This window comes from Cyprinus carpio, chromosome B5 (genome assembly GCF_018340385.1).
Source record: "Cyprinus carpio isolate SPL01 chromosome B5, ASM1834038v1, whole genome shotgun sequence".
NCBI classification, from domain to species: domain Eukaryota; kingdom Metazoa; phylum Chordata; class Actinopteri; order Cypriniformes; family Cyprinidae; genus Cyprinus; species Cyprinus carpio.
In genome coordinates, this window is record NC_056601.1 from 33,447,606 (window position 1) to 33,466,563 (window position 18,958).

Consider the following 18,958-nt stretch of genomic DNA (forward strand, 5'->3'; position numbering starts at 1 on the left):
TGTAAACGCAAAATTCTGAGGGGAAAAAAGCGTAATTTCGAGATGCAAACTTGTCGTAAAAATTCTGAGGGGAAAAAAGCGTAATTTCGAGATGCAAACTTAGAATTCTAAGAAGAAGGTTAGAATTACGAGATGTTAACCTAGAATCCTTGGGGGGGGGGTCAGAATTCTAACATTTAAACTCAGAACTCAGAGAAAAAATTTGTGTTGTGATTTTTCTTCTGTGCAAAAAGTCACAATTACCTTTTTTATTCCTTTTTTTCCTCTTTTGTATCCCATGGTGGAAACAAGCCTTCCATAGACCAGGGTAGAGGGATATTTCAAACCAAAAATGGCTTTTTTGCTTCTGCAAACACCAAAAAGATCTTTTGAAAAATGCATGTGCTTTTTTGTGGTCATTCAAGGATATTTCAATCTTTTTGCTGTGCAATGAATGTAAATGCAGTCTGAAACCACGAAAAAACAACTGAAACATTCTTCAAAATATCTTCTTTTGTGTTCTGCAGAAGAAATGAAGTCAAACAGGTGTGGAACGACAAGAGGTTGAGTTAATGATGACTGAATTTTTATTTCTTGTTGAACTGTCTCTTCAAATAAAGAGGGGTTGACCAGCGTTCTTAGCAGTATGAAATAAGCAGTGACCCATACTAGATCTTCAACCAGAAGCTGTAAGGAATGCAGCAGATCCCTTTTTGCTTTAATGTGAACCCCTAAAGTTCCCTTCTCCACCTCATACCATCATGAACAGCTGCGAAGTGAATTAGCAGTTCATCAGAGCCATTTAAAAGAGCCTGTGATTATGCTGGATTTAAATGTTTATTCCACCGGATGAGTGAATATATGTGGGACTCGCGTCTCAATGCTGTGAAGAGCCTGTTATTACTGGCACACACTGTATCAGAAGTACATTAGCCATATTGATGTCTCAACATGAGAGAGGAAACATGATAATGAGTCCAGTATCCTGATATCATCCCTGCTGAAAAGCGTTCGTCTGTTGAAGCAATAATATTAGCACAAAATTCTGAAATATTATCTTTGTTGTGTTTATAAAATGTAAATATCCCTCATCAACTGGTAAGAAGTCAACTTTAACAGAGATTTGTTTAATATCATGTTTCACGGCTCTTTTCGTACCTGTCTAAGAAGCCAGTCTTTTTGCTCTGTTTCCTGTGGCCGTTCATCCGTAACGAGCATCAGTCTTTCATTCAGCTCGTCGAGATGATTGTTTTCTTGGCTTCACTCACTTCACTGAATTTGGAGCGATCAGTAAATGTCTTTTTAATCAGAGTCTTTCAGTCTCAAGTATGCAGTCCGAGGTAATAAATCCTTTGCACATCACGTGTCTTATACACAGGTTTGGAGAAACACAGATTTAAAATGGTGATACGTAACTAAAATACAAAAAAGAAAAAAGAAAAGAAAAGAACTCTAGGTTCAACAGTAAGGATTTTCTTACTAACTACCCATTCACTACCACCCTCACTAAAAAAAAAGTAAAAAAATAAAATATTTCAATAAAAAAAAAAAATTCATTTATATTTTTATAAAAGTTTATATTTGTCCTTTAGTTTTTTGTATTTTTGCATATTTTTGAAAAAAAATATTCTATAATATAGAAATAATATTATAATATATTTTATACAAGTTTATATTTTTTTATTTTAAGTAATGTTGTACGTATTTAATATATATATATTTTATACAAGTTAAAATTGTTCATTTAAAGTTAGGTTTTACATATTTTTGATAAAGAATTTTTTATAAAAATACAAATATGTATAATATTTTTGTCATTTAAAATGAAGATATTTTGCATATTTTTGAAAAAAGTTTAATTTTGTTCAAGTTTATATTTATCATTTAAAATGTGATATTTTGCTTATTTAAAAAATATGCATTTTTATATTTTGCATGTTTACATTTTTTATTTAAAGTTACATTGTTGTATTTATTTTGAAAATATATGTATTTTTATGTTTTATACAAATTTTTTTTTCATTTAAAGTTAGGATTTTACACATTTTAAATATTTTGAAAATGTCTGTATTGTTAAGTTTATTAATGTAATTTATGTTGCTATAAGCGATGCTGCATGCAGTGTGAAATAGTACAGATTTTCTGTCATTTTCAATCTGTTTTAACTTCCGTCTCAAACCATTCTTGTAAATTCAGCAAAAACATCATTTAGTAGCATAACGTTACCTTTATGACTTAATAAATATGAACAACTGGCCACAACAATGTTACAATACAATGCATTGCAGAAAACTAAATATTTTATGTCTAATTGATGTTTAGACATTAAACAACATGTACACTACACATGTAACTGTATTCTGTATTCTGTTAAAGTCATTAAAAAGCCTACATTAATCAGATTGCGGTTACATTTGGTAAAAAATCCCAGAGCTTTTGTTGTGGGCCGAGTCAGAGTTCAGTCAGGAGTTCATTGTGTCATTTGTCATTTTGTAGATGAATACATTTAAAAGTAGCTTTTCCATCTTTGTTTTTACAACAGAGGGACTCTGAGCATCACTTATGGTGTTATTTGTGGTTTGCCGTATCTCAAATCTCCAGGGTGTTTTTTGCACAGCTCAGCTCTGTTTTATAGCGGGTGAGATGGGCTCAGCTCCAAATCTTGATGATCGGTGGCGGCTCTGTGGTCTCCATGGTGACGTTTCGTCTGTGACCCCGTCACAATCTCGCATGGCCCCAAACGCACTGAAACCATAGGGTGTGCTGTTTAAGGTTCATCCAGGGCTGACGTCATGCTGCTGGCTGTATCCGGTCTCCCTCATCAGCGGTGGCCATCTCTCTTTCTGATCCGCCGCCAGCATTCTTGGATAGGTTGCGAACATGAAAGATGTGGGCGCCTCGAGGACTTTTGCACTGCAGGTCCACAGGTCTGGAAACACTACACAGGCACCAGAGTGGAAAATGAACTTCACCCACCAGACACAGAGACTACTGAAGGAGCAGTTCCAAATGATTTATAAATGTATATACATATAAAAGTTTTCCAAGCTTGTTTCCACCATGGATTATAAAATAAAAAAAGAGCATTGCAACTATTTTATCTCATAATTTTGAATTGTGTGCACAGTTACAAGTTTATTTAAATTTGAATCTTTTTCTCTGAATTCCAATTTTGCAACTTTCACTTTCCTCAAAATTCCGAGTTTACATCTCACTATTTTGACATTTTTCTCAGAATTTTAAGTTTAAATCTTGCAATTTTAACTTTTTCTCTAAATTCTGAGATTACGTTTTGCTGTTTATTTTTAATTTTTTGTGAAATTCTCACTTTACATCTCGCAAATGTGACTTTTCTCTGAATTCTGAGTTTACATCTCTCAATTTTAAATTTTTCCTTAGAATTCGGTTTAAATTTCTTTTTTTTTTCTCTGAATTCTAAGTTTGTTTCTTGCAATTTTGGCTTTTTTCTCATAATTTTAAGTTTACATCTTGTAATTTTAACTTTTTCCTCAGAATTCTGAGTTTACATCTCGCAATTTTGTCTTCTTTTACCTCTAAATTCTGAGTAATTTTTTTTTTTACTTTTTCCTGTAAAATTCTGTTTACATCTCAGTTTTGACTTTTTCTCTGAATTCTGAGTTAACATCTGTCAATTTTGACTTTTTCCTTAGAATTCAGTTTTAAATTTCATATTTATTTGCTTTTTCATCAGAATTCAAAGTTTACAATTTGTAATTGACTTTTTCCTTTGAATTCTTAGGTATGTGGGGTTTTTTTTTTTTTTTTTTTTGCTATTTTCTTTTTTCTCGTAATTCTAATCTTACATCTTGTTATTTTAACTTTTTCCTCTGAATTCTGAGTTTACATCTTGCATTTTTTTTTTTGGAATTCTAAGCTTATATCTCACAATTCTGGTGTTTTTCTCCATATTGCAAGAAAAAAGTCTGAATAATGACATATAAACTCAGAATAGGAAAAAGTCAGAGTTGTGAGATAAAAAGTCGCCTTTTAAATTTTATTTATTTTTTATTCTCTGACAGAAATTGGTCAAATTAATCCCTTTTTTAAATTAGATGTGCGGTTAGTTTGTTGTAGTGCAACTCTGTAGTTACACCAAGCTTGTCGCAGTGCATTTTGGGATTGGTTTATCTGTGGATGCATGTGGCGGTTCTGCTTTATAATTTGTCTAGGCCACGTCATTTTGCTGCCTACCGTTTGGAAACACTCGTTGCATCTGGTGCTTGTCTTTGAGACCTTAAAATGTAGTCTTGTTATGGTTTGGAATAGTTTGACATTGTCTGGTTTCTGAACTCTCAACCTCTGTTAAGTCACTCCAATCTCATCGGTGAACATTTTTGTTTTTGTGACTGAGAACTGCTGTTATGTGCAAATTAGCAGTGAATGATTGATTGATGTGATTAGCGCTTCTCCAGGGATTTCTCCACACCCACCGGTTATCTGACTCTGAATATTTCACCTTCCTTAAAAACAGTATGATGTCCTGAAGGAATCTGATCTTTTCTTTCCCAAATCCCCTGAATGCTGGTTTAGGTTGTTGAGTTGCTGTTTTTGGCGGTTTCATTTTGTTCTTTGGCTATCAGTACATGCAATCTGTCTTGTGTAATTTAGTGAGGACTTTTTCTTCAGTGTGCCCATGGTGTTCATCACCAGTTCTTTTTTCCTGGAGGTTTAAGATGTTGTTTCTACAAATGTGTTCAATGATTTGAAAATATTCAATGATTTGATTATTACGGACACTGAGTCATTGATCATTTGTGAAAACGATCAAGGTGAAAAATGTCCAATAGCTGCATTAAAGTAAACTGACTGTACCACTTCTGATTTGTTTGTTAAGAATAATAAAATTAATAAAATTAAACTTAAATCATTATTATTGTTATGTGATTTTACTTTACAATTTAAAAAATATACATATACAGTACTTAAAACTGTAACAAAAATGTAAGTAATTTTCTTGTTAAATCATTATTATTGTTATGTAATTTTACTTAGCATTTTTGTACATTTTGTTACTTTATTATTAATTATTATTATTATTATTATTTATTATTATTTATTAAATAATTAGTTAATAATAATAGTAACTTTTATATATGTTGGGTTGGGAAAGTTTATATTTTCATTATATTTTATGATTTTTCATATTTCATATTAAATTTTAATAATTTAGTAATTTTGTTTTTTTCTTTTTTATTATTATTATTATTATTCCTATATCCTATAGTTTTTATTCATTTTTATTTCAGTTTTAGTTTCAGCTAATTCAGTGCATCAGGTTAGGTAAGGAATATTGCTTTGGCAGCTAGCTGTCATAAAATAATTTTATTTCAATAAAAAGTTTATTTTATCAAACTTTTATAAAAGTAAATTTTTGTTGAAGTTAAAAAAAAAAAAAAATATATATATATATATATATATATATATATATATATATATATATATATATATATATATATATATATATATATATATATATATATTTATGGTTTTAGCTTAATTTTAGTTAAATATAATAAAACTAGTTTGCTCACAGCATCATGCAAAAATCAATGTTTAGTAAAAATTCAGCCCATAACTTACAAGTAGTTGACAACGTATGTGTTTTTATAGATGCATTTGGCTTTTAGCACTTTTATCCAAAGCAATTTTATTCAAACTTTTTTCTTTCTTTCTTCCTTTACTTTTTTTTTAATTATTCATTCATTCACTGGGAATCAAACCATGCCCTTGTCGTTGCTGTTTGAGATACAGAAACTTGGCTGCATGATGTGTTTATTTTGAGCGCTCCCTTCCAAAACTCACCGTGCATTCTGCCAAAACACCATTAAAGGCTGTTTTTGCATGTTCTGTGCATTCTGAATGTCAAATCATAGTTGATGGTTTGGAAATAAGAGATTGCAGTTCAGTTTACTGGATTGTTAGCAATCAGTCCCTTCTGTTCCCCTATGAAAATGTGAAATGTTATCGGCCCAACAGATCCCGTTTGGGTTTCTCGGTGTCTGAGAAAGCCAAATAAAAGCATGAACAGCATGAAGTGTTTCATCACCTCTGAGGCCTGTGAGCGCTTTTATAAGAAAGTGTTTTTGAAAGGTGAAGTGGTTGCAGTTTAGTGTTGCATGATCTTTCTAGTCTCTCTAGTCGTTTTGCGAGTGATGAAATTGTACAAACACTGTCATTCATCAGGGCAGGTCGAGTCACAGAATGCTGACTAGGTGTTATTATGTAAATGTGGGAAGTCATATATTAATGAGCTTGTAATCATGATTATTTCTGAGCCATTGTTGCTGTTTCTATTCAAGAAATGTTCTTGCATTTGGGGAAACTACACAAATTGTGCATCAAACTCAGTTCACCCAAAAATGTAAATTTGCTGAAAACTTGCTCGCCATCAGACCGTACAAGATGTAGATGAGTTTGTTTCTTCATGGGAACAGGTTTGGAGAAATTCAGTATTACATGAGTTTTGCATGACATGCTCTGCAGTGAATGGGTGCCGTCAGAATGAGAGTCCAAACAGCTGATAAAAACATCACAATAATCCACAAATAATCCACACCACTTCAGTCCATCAGTTAGTGCCTTGTGAAGCCAAAAACTGTTCATAAGAAACAGATCCAGCAGTAGTTTTTAACTTCGATCCATTGTTTTCAGCTAAAATATGAGTTCTCTATCCATAATATTGCTTCCTCCAGTGAAAAAGTTATCTTGTCTGACTCAAGAGAGAAATCTGCACAGATCAAGCACTGTTTTCAAGCTTAACAGTCCAGAACAGCTCTAAACAAATTCGTGGGTGGATTTTGATGTGTGAGGACAACAGGAGATGGACTTTTTCACTGGAGGAAGCTTTATTGTAGTTTATGATGTTTTGGTTTGAAGTTAAAAGCATTTCTGACAAACACGCAGCTTTCCAAGATGTTAACTGATGGACTGGAGTGGTGTGGATTATTGATGTTTTTATCAGCTGTTTGGACTCTCATTCTGACGGCACCCATTCACTGCAGAGCATCCAAGTGATGAGGCTATTGAGTACCAATTTAAATTTTTAAGCAAATTATACCAAGAGCAAGAAAAAAATCCTGTTTTCCACGATTTAATTTTTTTTAAATGAAAAGTGACGTCTCTTACAGTAAAATAAATTTCGAGTGTTTAAGGTGGCACTGCTGGTTGAGACTAAAACGGTGTGATGATTTCACTAACATGTCTTATTTGGGGTTTATGGCAAATCCGATTCAACTAAATTCATCCTCAAAGCCTTTGCATTCAGGCTAACATTAGTTGGATTTGAAATATTAAATGTACCACCCTGAAGCTTCATGGAACTTGTGGGATGTTTTTGGTGAGACTTTTGCTTGTCTTTCCATTACAGACTGTCTCTGAAAATTGAACCAGGGAACAGCTCGCCACGCATTTCCACATCCAAAGAAGATCTAGCAGGTAAAACGTCATTATTTCTAGTTTATTTCTAATATATATGCATTTAGTTGCCAAAAGGGGTTTTGTCATATATGTGTGTATATATATAAATTTACACATCACGTCCTTTCCAAAATACAGTAACGGTGAAATCATTCTAATATGCTGATTTGCTGCTCAAGAAACATTTGTGATTATTACCAGTGTTGAAAACAGTTGTGTTCCTTCATATTTTTGTCGAAACTCTGCTACATTTATTATTTTCAAGAATCTTTGATGAATAGAAAGTTCAAAAGAACAGCGTTCTTATATTTTATTTTATACAAATATTTTATTTTGTATAAATAATTTTTTTTGTTACATTAGAAATGTACTTGCTGTCACTTTTAATCAGTTTAATGCATCCTTACTGAATAAAAGTATTAATTTCTTTAAAAAAAAAATCTTACTGACCCCAAACTTTTGAAAAGTAGTAACTTACAGAAGACATTGTAGTCATTTTCCCCCAGCATCCATTATGTTGTCCCGTCTGTATGAGGTCACCGGCCCCTGGTGATAGAGTTAATGAAGGGCCCTGAGGGGCCCCGTCCTATCTGACTCATTGAAAGGGCAAAGGGAACTGAATGTGGACTGAGAAAACAAATAAAACATAAATGGCTCTCTACGGAGCTTTCATAATCTCAACATTGCAAATCTGCATCACACCAGCACATGCAGGCATCGCTCACTGAGCCCAGAACACAGTGATGAACCGTATCATTGAGCAACAGCTGACTGGATGACCTCTTCAAGCTCCATCGCAAGGGATCTGCTATTTTACCATTTTAAAACTGGACAATTTCTGAACTATTCAGTGTAATTTTATAAAATTATGTTAGAAAATTAACCAGTGCTTTCATTTTTAACTTTTTGTTTGGTCATCGCATTTCCTACAAACCAATGCCAATAGCTGAGTTTTGTTCCAGCTTATGAATCACTATGTAAGTGCTGTTTCTTTTGCTCACCAAGGCTGAATTTATTTTATCAAAAATACAGTAAAAACAGTAATATTGTGAAATATTATTACCATTTGAAAAATGGTAATTCTATGTGAATATATTCTAAAATGTAATTTATTTCTATGATCAAAGCTGTAATTTTCAGCATCATTACTTCAGTCTTCAGTGTCACATGATCCTTCAGAAATCATTCTAATATGCTGAAAATATTATTTTGTTGCTTTTACTGTACTTTTATGGAAACTGTGATGCATTTGTTTCAGGATTCTTTGACGAATAGAAGGTTCAAAATAACATCATTTATTTGAAGTACAAACATTTGTAACATTATAAATGCCTTTACTGTCACTTTTAATTAATTTAATGCATCCTTGCTGAAGAAAAGCATTCATTTCTTCCAAATAAAAAAAATCTTTCCAACCCCAAACTTTTGAATAGTAGTGTATGAGAGCTCTGAGAAGGAGATGGTTTTATTATTTTATAGCATCTCTGATTTGAAATAATAAATTACTGATGGGGTTGGTAGGTTTGATTCATTTCCATAAATAAGTTCATTTCAGTTCATCTGTGAGCTGTTTCAAAAACTAATTCAATCCTAGTTGTGAATCATGGAATTGGTGTTTTGAATCTATTCACTCACAATGGTAAGTGAAATAAAAAATAGAAAATAATAGTCTGTAAAGTATATTTATTATGTTTAAAATATATTTATTTACTTATATATGCTATTGGTATATTGGTGCATGCAAATTCAAGAGGTTAAATATTATTATTAAATGTATTTATAAAGGCCTAAACATATTCAGGATTTCTCAGTGCTACACTATATTCATTTCTTTTTATCAGTCATTTTTAGGGTTGAAATGCTATTCAATATATCCTGATAGGCATTGTAGGATGTATTTTATCAGAGATTGTATAATTACGTATCATGTAATGTTATGTGAAGAGATTTAATTTACCATTAATTCATTATGATTAGTTATAATTATATTTATAACAATTTTACGGCTCATTTTTACTAGCCCAGATTACCTTGTGTGTTTTGGCCCACAGCTCACATGAGTGCATTTGTGCTGAAATTGAACAAACAATAGTCGATTAGCTTCATGAACTAGTTCATCGCATAATCATTAAATCCTCGGTTTATTCACTGCCAAAAACAGTTATGAGGTTATTTTATGGCACATACAACTGAAAGTTTAAATGGTCTGAGCGAATTTGTGAATGTTAGCCATGTAGGTGTGGATTTCTAGTCCTCCAGACTCTTTGGACTGCTCAAAGTCGTGCAATGTAAATGCTGTACGTTACATGCTTGGCTGTTGCCCGTGAGGTCTAGTCACGCGACATGACGAGCCAAGTGTCGTTTGTAAGCATTTCTCCTGAGCTGTGTAACTAAATCTATAGATTTCAATGTTCATAAAAGTTATTGTTTGTGGGGTTTCCTAGGCAACCTCTAACACGTCTATTCTTATTCCAAGGTCAGAAGTGAACATCTAGACCATTTGTAGTCAGAAAGTTTTTGATTGTTAAATAAAGACGTCAACATTTTTCCCCTATGAAGCATCATGCCCATCTGAATATCAGCACCAGATGATCTGACCGAGTGTAATGTAACACAGCAGTCTGGGATACTGGGACCATTTAGCTTTTGATGTGTCATTCTTTCCTTTTCATTTTATTCTTGAATGCCAGTGTGTGACTTGAAGAAATGTTTGGTGTATGTATATACAGTATGTAATTTTCGTTTATTGAATGAGATGCCTGTGGCCACGTCTCAGCCGCATGGTTACATCACAGCGAGCCCTGGGCAGACAAGGTCTTTCCTAGAGTCTCGGGGGTGACTGGCTGTTATATAACCCCATAGATGTATTTGTGAAGACGTCCAGCCAAGGAAATGAGATCTTGCCACAAAACTCTGGCCAGAAAACAGAGCAAAACATGGAACAGCCGTTCAGACACACCTACTCTCTCTTTATTATGACTGTTTTCCACATTCAAGAATCATAGGAAAGTCATTGAAAGTATGAAATAACACAAACTGAAGTGTGATGTAGTGAGCACAGCACGTTCAAGCGATCGAATCAGATTTCCCAGTCATCTAGATTCCAGCTCTGCTCATTCTGTGTATTCATGGGATGTTTTTGAACGCTATTGAATTGGGGGTGTACATATTTATTAGGTTAGATTATTGATTGGCCAAAGAAATTCATACATTACATATTCTAAATGAATTAATGAATGAATGAATAAACTAATGAAAAAACGATGAAAGGAACAATGGATGGATGAATGAATGAATGAATTACTGGATGAATGGACTGATGGATGATAGACAGATAGACAGAGCAATAGATGGATGAAGAGAATGATTAATGAATGGAAAAATAGAATGATGGGTGAATGGATTGATGGATGATAGATGAATGGAACAATTAAATGATGGATGGATGGATGATAGAATGATAGATGGCCAGAACAGTAGAACGATGGATGGATGGATGGATGGATGATAGAATAAAAGATGAAAAAAATAAAAAATGAAAAAAATGATGGATGGATGGACAGATGGATGGATGGATGAATGATGATGGTGATGGATGGATGGATGAATGGATGGATGATAGAACAGTAGAATGATGGATGGATGGATGGATGGATGGATGGATGATAGAACAATAGAATGATGGATGGATGGATGGATGGATGGACGGATGATAGAACCATAGATGAATAGAATGAAATAGAACAATAGGGATGGAAACATGTAGAATGATAGAAACAAGATGGATGGATGGATGGATGGATGGATGGATGGATGGATGGATGGATGGACGGATGATAGAACCATAGATGAATAGAATGATGGATGGATGGATGGATGGATGGATGGATGATAGAACCATAGATGAATAGAATGATGGATGGATGGATGGATGGAAAGCTGTTCTTTTGAACTTTCTTTTGATTAAATAATCCTGAATAAAGTTTCATAGTTTCCACAAAAGTATAAAGCTGCAAAAAAATTCATTTTCTGTATATTAGAATTATTTCTGAAGGTTCATGTGACACTGAAGACTGGAGTAAAGCTGCTGAAAAGTCAGCTCTGCTTTACAGGAATAAATTGCATTTTAAAATATATTACAATAGAATTCAGTTTTGTGAATAGTAATAATAATATTTCACAATAGTTTAGATTTTACTTTATTTTTTTGATCAAATAAATGCAGCCTTGGTGAGCAGAAGAGTTCTATGGGGCTCTAAAGTCACCTAAATCTCTCATTTAGTAGCAAAGACAAAAGAAACACATGCTGCTACATGACTTATATTTGACATACAAACCATTCTGACCCCCACACATGAACATATGTGGATAAACACATGGATCAGCGTGCACAGACAGGGCCAGACTGATCGCTAACATGAACTGCTGAACTCAAAGCATGTGTCTGCCATCTAATTCACTTTTAATAGGGAAGAAAAGAGAGATTTGGAGTCAGCAGATACATATAAAACCAGACAAACACATTCAGAAACCCTTCTTCTCCTAACAACTTTTGAAATGTTTTCATGCTAAACGTTTGAGTAACTTAAAGCATGTTAAAATATGTTAAATGCTTTTGGAGCAATCCTGTACAAAAACAAGACCGATTTTTCTTTCAAAGTGATAGAGAGGTCAAATGTAATTGCCTCCAGTGTCAGCTGTGCTTCAAATATTAGGTCATTAATAATTAGGTGATTAGTAAAGGGTTAAAATGAATGAAAATGTCTTGCCAGTAGAACCTGCATAATATCTCCACAAACCAGCCAGTAATTGCAGTTATGAGCTCTGGAAGTGATGCAGTCGCTCTGTAGTTTCCTGCCAGCTTTCCCTCTAGTGCTTAAAAATCATATTCTTTTGCCACATTTTATTTCAAAACAGCAAATTACGAATGATGGATGAAATCAGGACATGATTCAGGTTGGATTTGATCCTGAGTTTCCCAAAACAGCACCGCAGCTCAATGTCTAGAGCATGTTTTCTACTGTAACTGCAAGGAATTGTGCTATATGGAGTTGGTTTTTCTAGTGGTCAATCAATTTATCACCAAAGCTGATATATCAGCCAATTTTTGTCTTTTTTGTTTGTTTCTTTTTAGGTGTTTGTTGTTTGATCGTGTCATGAGTGAAACTTTTATTTTGAAGCGCTGAGAGCCCCACAAACAAGAAGCTGCCGTCTCAAGTGTAAATCTGTCATTTATTTTACACATACTTTCTATCAAGTTCCATTTTTTTGTTTTTAAAATTTATACCTTTTCAAATAGTTTTTCAAATATTTTAGTAAATATTGTGGAAAAATTTAGAATTAATTGGTGTATTTATGCTTATAGGCTGATATACACACGCACGCAAACACACACACACACACACAAACACACAAAAAAACAAAAATGCACTTACTAACATTAAATAACAATTATCAGTGTGTGTGATTAATCATACTCTCAAACAAATAACCAAAAAAGCATAAAACACAAAAGTAGCTCCATACCACAGAGAACATGTTTACATTTAATTACATTTTACATACTTTACATACATTTACATTTAATTACATTTTATATACTTTACATACAAAGATCCATGTTCTAATTCCATGACGCTCCAGAAACACCTGCATTGAATCAGATCTCTCCCCATCATGCTGTTTTCAATGTCAGCTGGAATATCCCCTCCGAATGATGCTTCATTAATAAAGCTTTTAACAAGAACCAGGTGAAGATCATTTCCTAAACATCCCACTGTTGCATTCAGGTTTTACATAATATGACAAACACAGTGTAAAGCCATCGTCTGACCCAGACTGAAAGAGAACGATCACAGTTTAAGACTCCAGTCGCTTTATTAAATGTGTCTTCTGTTGTGTAAGTGTCTCAGCATGCTGTCCTGCATTGTTTCCACTTTCCCATGATGCCTGAAGGTGTTTTTGTCCACTGTGGAAAACTGTTTTGATGGGTTCATGTGATGAGATAATAAAGTATAGATCAACATACCACCCCACCAAACCACCAAACAATAACTAATAAATTAAGAAAGAAAGTCATTAAGTCATTGTTTGGAACAATATGAGGGTGAGAAATCATGGCAGAATTTGTATTTTTGGATGAACTATTGCTTTAAGTAACCCATGTGAACATGTGAACTGTTCAGACTTTTCCCTTTGACACAAATAACAGTTATACTGCATTTTCTCTTTGGATAAAAGCATCTGCTGTAAATATGTAAATATGCTGAACTGCATCTGCACTATTAGTTACATGTCAAAGTATTCTACTGCGAATTATGAGCAACTGAAAGAGAAATGGTCCTCAATCTTTGCATTGCTAATGATTGTTTCCAAACTGTTTTCCAAAAGAAAACTATTCAAATTAGTTTTCGGTCATTGCAGTAAAACTGAAATAAAATAGAAATATTCAATGGAAATCTTAAACTTAAAACTTAAAATAATAAAAATGACAAAAACACATTAAAATTACTAAAGCTTTAACTAATATTAAAATGAAAACTGATAATTAAATTTAAAAAAGCAATATACAAAAAATAAAAAAAAACAAAAAAAAGAAAAATAAAAAAAATAAAAAAAAAAAAACTAATAAAAAGACAAAAGCACATAACAAAACTAAAATTAAAGCTGAAAATGTAAAAAAAAAAATTTTTTTAAATATAAGTAGATATATAATACAATATAAATAATACTAAAACACCAGTGTCGTGTAAATGTGGAACTGCAAATAATAAATGAAAGATAAATTGAAATTCAAAAAATATGTATATTTTAAAAAGCACAAAGTAAACAAAAATTAAAAATATAAACAGAAAAAAATAAAAGCAAATTCTAAATATTAATAAATAAAATAATAGTATAACAATACTAAAATACTGGTTTACTAATGCCTCTTACGTTATAGAGCTAATTTCCATCGTGCGGTAGAAGAAAAGCACGTGAGCGAGGCCTCAGAAAGCCCCACTGACAGGAACATGTGCATCCCGTTACTCTGGGGATGCTCTCTTAGGACTGAATAATCATCGCTGTGTTGAATCTGTCTCCCTCAAGAGGACTAGAGAATGTTAACATTTGTGGTTGCTAAAGCAGAGGTTCTGCTGACAGAGTCTCCACGTGTTTTCTTTCATTATGTTTCATTGAGTGTGACACTGAGAACAATCAGGCATGTTCAGAGCAAAACTCATTCTGCTTTTCTCTCTTTCTCTCTGTCTGTTTCATCCAGGTCCGTCTGAGTTGTGTTTATCGGTCAGGTATAATCGACGGCCCACCTGTCCGGACGCCACCGTGGGGGTTCATATCCCCACCCCGCCGCCCTCACGCCACAGGAAGAGCCACAGCCTCGGAAACGCGTCCGTTTTGTCTCTTCATACGTATACACACACTTACATACTGTATTTAGATCAAAGGTTTAGGGGCAGAATGATTTTTGGAAAGAAATTAATACTTTTATTCAGTAAGGATGCATTCAGTTGATCAAAAGTGACATTTGTTACAAAAGATTTATGTTTTTAAATAAATGCTGTTTTCTTAACTTGATATTCTTCAGATCATAGTGAATCATCCCTCAGTTTCAGAATAAATAAATGTAATGTATTTAAAGTCATGCACTTAGGAGTACAGAGGCCCAGCTTTCTGAAATATTTAAAAAGCATAAATGTAAAGCGTTATTATTATTGCACTTTTTGTAGTTTTGTTTTAAAAAAATATTATATTAGGGTTTTTTTAGCCCCATAGGCCTTTATATACACCTCTATAAACCAGTTTTAGTTAGTTTCAGTAGTTATTTTAGGATCTTAATCAAGCTTAATCATGAGAAATGTTACCTTGGCAACTAGTTGACAGTAACAAAAAAGTTTCACATATTTATTTAATTCCACTTAACATTTATTTATTTTAAGTAACAAAGTTGATAATAATCAGAAATGTTTGTTGAGCAGTAAATCAGTGTATTAGAATGATTTCTGAAGGATCATGTGACGCTGAAGATTGGAGTAATGATGCTGAAAATACAGCTTTGATCACAGGAATAAATTACATTTGAACAGATGTTCGAATAGAAAACAGTTATTTTAAATTGTAATAATATTTGGCAATATTACTTTTTTACTGCGTTTTTAATCAAACAAATGCAGCCTTGTTGAGCAGAAGAGAAAACATAAAAAAAAATCTTACCAACCCCAAATTTGAACGTTGCATACTAAACATTAAATCTTAGGCACTTTTGCATTTAGTTTGTGGAAACTTTCTGTGTTACACAATCTCATGCCTCATGATGGTTTTCTGACTCTCTCTCTCTCTCTCTCTCTCTCGCAGTATGATGTGGCATTTCGGTGTGGTGGAGAGTAAAAGTGCGACGTTCCCCACAGAGAAACCACGTCACCTGCTGGACGACAGCTTCCTGGAGTCCCAGAGTCCAACGAGGAACAACCCACACAGCTCATCCGTGTCCAACGGCGTCTCTATAGGTATCAGCACAAGCCTGCACATTGTATTTAAGGAATGTGCCTGCTGGAATGCATCTTAAGCATTTGTGACATATTGTTAATTACAGCAGAAAATCATTTTGAATCAGTCCTCAGTTTAAAATGAAAAAATAAAAAGCATAAAAATGTGGTTAAATAATGCACTGGAAAGCAAACAAATCTAGCATTCTGGATTATTAAAAAAAAATTAATGTAAAGCTATATTATTATTGTTAAAGCAGTGGCATGAATTAGTCAAGTCAAATTTATTTGAAAAGTTATTTTCACGATACACATTGTTTCAAAGCAGCTTTACAGAAAATCATATATATTATATATTATATAATATATATATATATATATATATATATATATATATGTATATGTTAAAATATATATAGTATATATATATATATATAATATATAGTGTTTAAAATAGCTTAATGCTATGGCAAACTCAATTATAGGGTAGAGCTGTAAGATGACAAATTAAAGTCACACAGACAACATCTTGCCGGCCTGTGCAATTGGGCAAATATATGAACTTTGCATGAATTGTGTTCAGCAAAAATAGCAGTGTGTGCATTCAGTCACTGAGGTCAATAATTTTGTGAATAAATAAAGAGTGATTCAGTTAAACCCTCCTTGGATGACGATTTCTTCCGCATTTGAAAGTATCTAAATACTCATAAGACTTGTTGGGAAGGGGACTGCTGTACTAGTTTGGATGATCTGGTTATCTGTTTCTGATGGAACAGATTTCTGATATCATTGCATTCATTGTGCACAAGGAACAGAACACCATTATATCGCCATGTCGCCATAATCGCCATGGCAACACAACCTTGAAAAAAGACTAAATATAACCAGAATGAAAAGCTCAGCCAATGAGAATCTTCCACACAGACAGTCCATGCAAACTCATGTAAGTCTTGTGACATTCAGTTTCTCAAAGCCTGACTACAGAATGTACTTCCCTCTGTTAAAAAGTGCATGATTGTATCTGCAGGAAGTCAAAATTATGTGTTATTAATAGTGCCGTCAAATTATTAATCGCGAGAAATGGAGGAACATTTTGTTGGACTGATGAGAGTAAAATTGTTCTTTTTGGGTAAGGGCACATGTTTGTGTGCTGTGTATAACTCTGATTTATTCATACACACACCCTCACTAAAGGATTATTAGTGAACACCATACTAATACAAGCATCATGATACCCCCTGTTCGCCTTCTATGAACTGCCTTAATTCTACGCATGGCATTGATTCAATCAAGGTGCATATGAAAAGAATCTTGAAGAAATGTTGGCCCATATGCTGATAGATAGCATCTTGCCCTTGAAAATGGTTGTTGTGGGATGCAATGATCCAAAACACACTACGAAAGCTCCCGTTCCAACACCATCCCAAAGCTGCTCTACTGGAGTGGCCAGATCTGGTGACCTGTGGAATTCATTTTAGTACAGTGAACTCATTGTCATGTTCAAGAAAACCAATTTGAAATGATTCGAGCTTTGTGACATGGTGCATTATTCCTGCTGGAGTGTAGCCGCTCAGAGATGGTGGTACATGGGTGGTCCATACAGGGATGTCAAGCAGTGGTCAAAACAATACTCAGGTAGGCAACTGGCATTTTAAACGATGCCCACAGGATTGGCACTAAGGGGCCCTAAAATGTTTGTAAGAACATAGTTTTGGAGTTTGTACATTCAAAGGGGACACTGCTATTTTTTTGTTTGAACCACACCCCAGCCTTGCCCAGTGCACAGTAACAGGTAGCATGATGGATCCATGTTCTCATTCTGTTTACGCCAAAATCTGACTCTACCATCTGAATGTCTCAACACGAAATCAGGCCTCATCAGACACAGGCAACATTTTTTCCAGAACAGTCTGTCAATAGTAATATGTATTATATATTTTGGTATGAGCTCGTGCAAATCATGTAGCCTCTTTTTTATCCAACTCAATTTGTAGTGGAGATGAGTGGTACCAGGTGGGGTCTTCTGCTGTTGTAGCCCATCCGCCCTCAAGGTTGTGCGAATTTACAGCATGTGGCTGTAAAAATGCTTTGCTGCAAAAGAGGGTTCGGTTGTAACGAGTGGTTATTTCAGTCAAAGTTGCTAAATACTCTATCAGCTTGAACCGCTGTACTAGTTGAGCAGATTGTGAAATACTCAGAACCGGCCCGTCTGCACCATGCAACGCAGAAGGAACAGAACCCATTGATTATATCGCTGGCAAAATCAGTTGAAAAGACTAATATACACCTTTAGAAAGAGAGAATCTTCCACACAGATCCCATGCACATCATCAAGTCTTGTGGCTGTCAGTTTCAGGAGATTGTCTTGTTACCAGGCACCACACCCCTAAATGCATTGAAGCAACGGGCAAGTGAAATTATTGATGATTAGATAATCCAAAATAAAAAGACATGTTGAACATGTGTGTTGTGCTAATAATAGTTTAGGTGAGTGTATAAATACATAACACATGCATGTATATATTAAAATATTTTCATGTGATTAATCACGATTATGTGTTTGACATCACAAATACAAAAAAAAAAAAAAAAGCAAACACAAAAATAATACGTAAAAAAAAACTTTAATTTTGCACTTTCAAAATCTAAATTAATGTTCAACACCAAAAGTTATTAGCATTATTCTACAGCTAATTTTGTGTTGTACCCAGAATATATTTCTGATCCTGCATTCTGATTGGTCAGTTAAATGTATGTCACTTCACAGCACCTATATATATGTAGATTATTGAAATAACATTTTTAATAAAATCGTATGTCTTTGGTGTTTTAAAGATTACAGTTTTGTAGCCTTTGAGGTCCTTCTGTACCTTATTGTTTCATTATCACTGTCAGTGATGAGAGAACACTCGGTTTGTGCTCAGATGGAAACGGTTGTGAGGTTCGTTTGGTTTGTGTTTCTCAGGCAGCAGTCAGAGTTCGTTCTGTGAAGATCTTTCTCCGGGGGTCGAGAGGTGAGACGCTGTCTGTTTTGTTGTGTTTTTGTGACTTAACATCAT

At 33.8% G+C, this 18,958-nt stretch overlaps 1 protein-coding gene across 4 annotated transcripts in view; it reads left to right on the forward strand.

Moving 5' to 3' along the window:
* LOC109067049 (ras-specific guanine nucleotide-releasing factor RalGPS1-like) overlaps positions 1-18,958 on the forward strand; it is a 123,625-nt gene that overhangs the window by 94,568 nt on the left and 10,099 nt on the right. For all 4 annotated transcript variants that reach the window (XM_042723224.1, XM_042723228.1, XM_042723225.1 and 1 more), the window contains exons 11-14: positions 7,367-7,434; positions 14,678-14,804; positions 15,769-15,920; positions 18,865-18,913. In XM_042723224.1, coding sequence (XP_042579158.1) covers positions 7,367-7,434; positions 14,678-14,804; positions 15,769-15,920; positions 18,865-18,913 — 396 coding nt within the window. The remainder of the gene's footprint in view (positions 1-7,366; positions 7,435-14,677; positions 14,805-15,768; positions 15,921-18,864; positions 18,914-18,958) is intronic.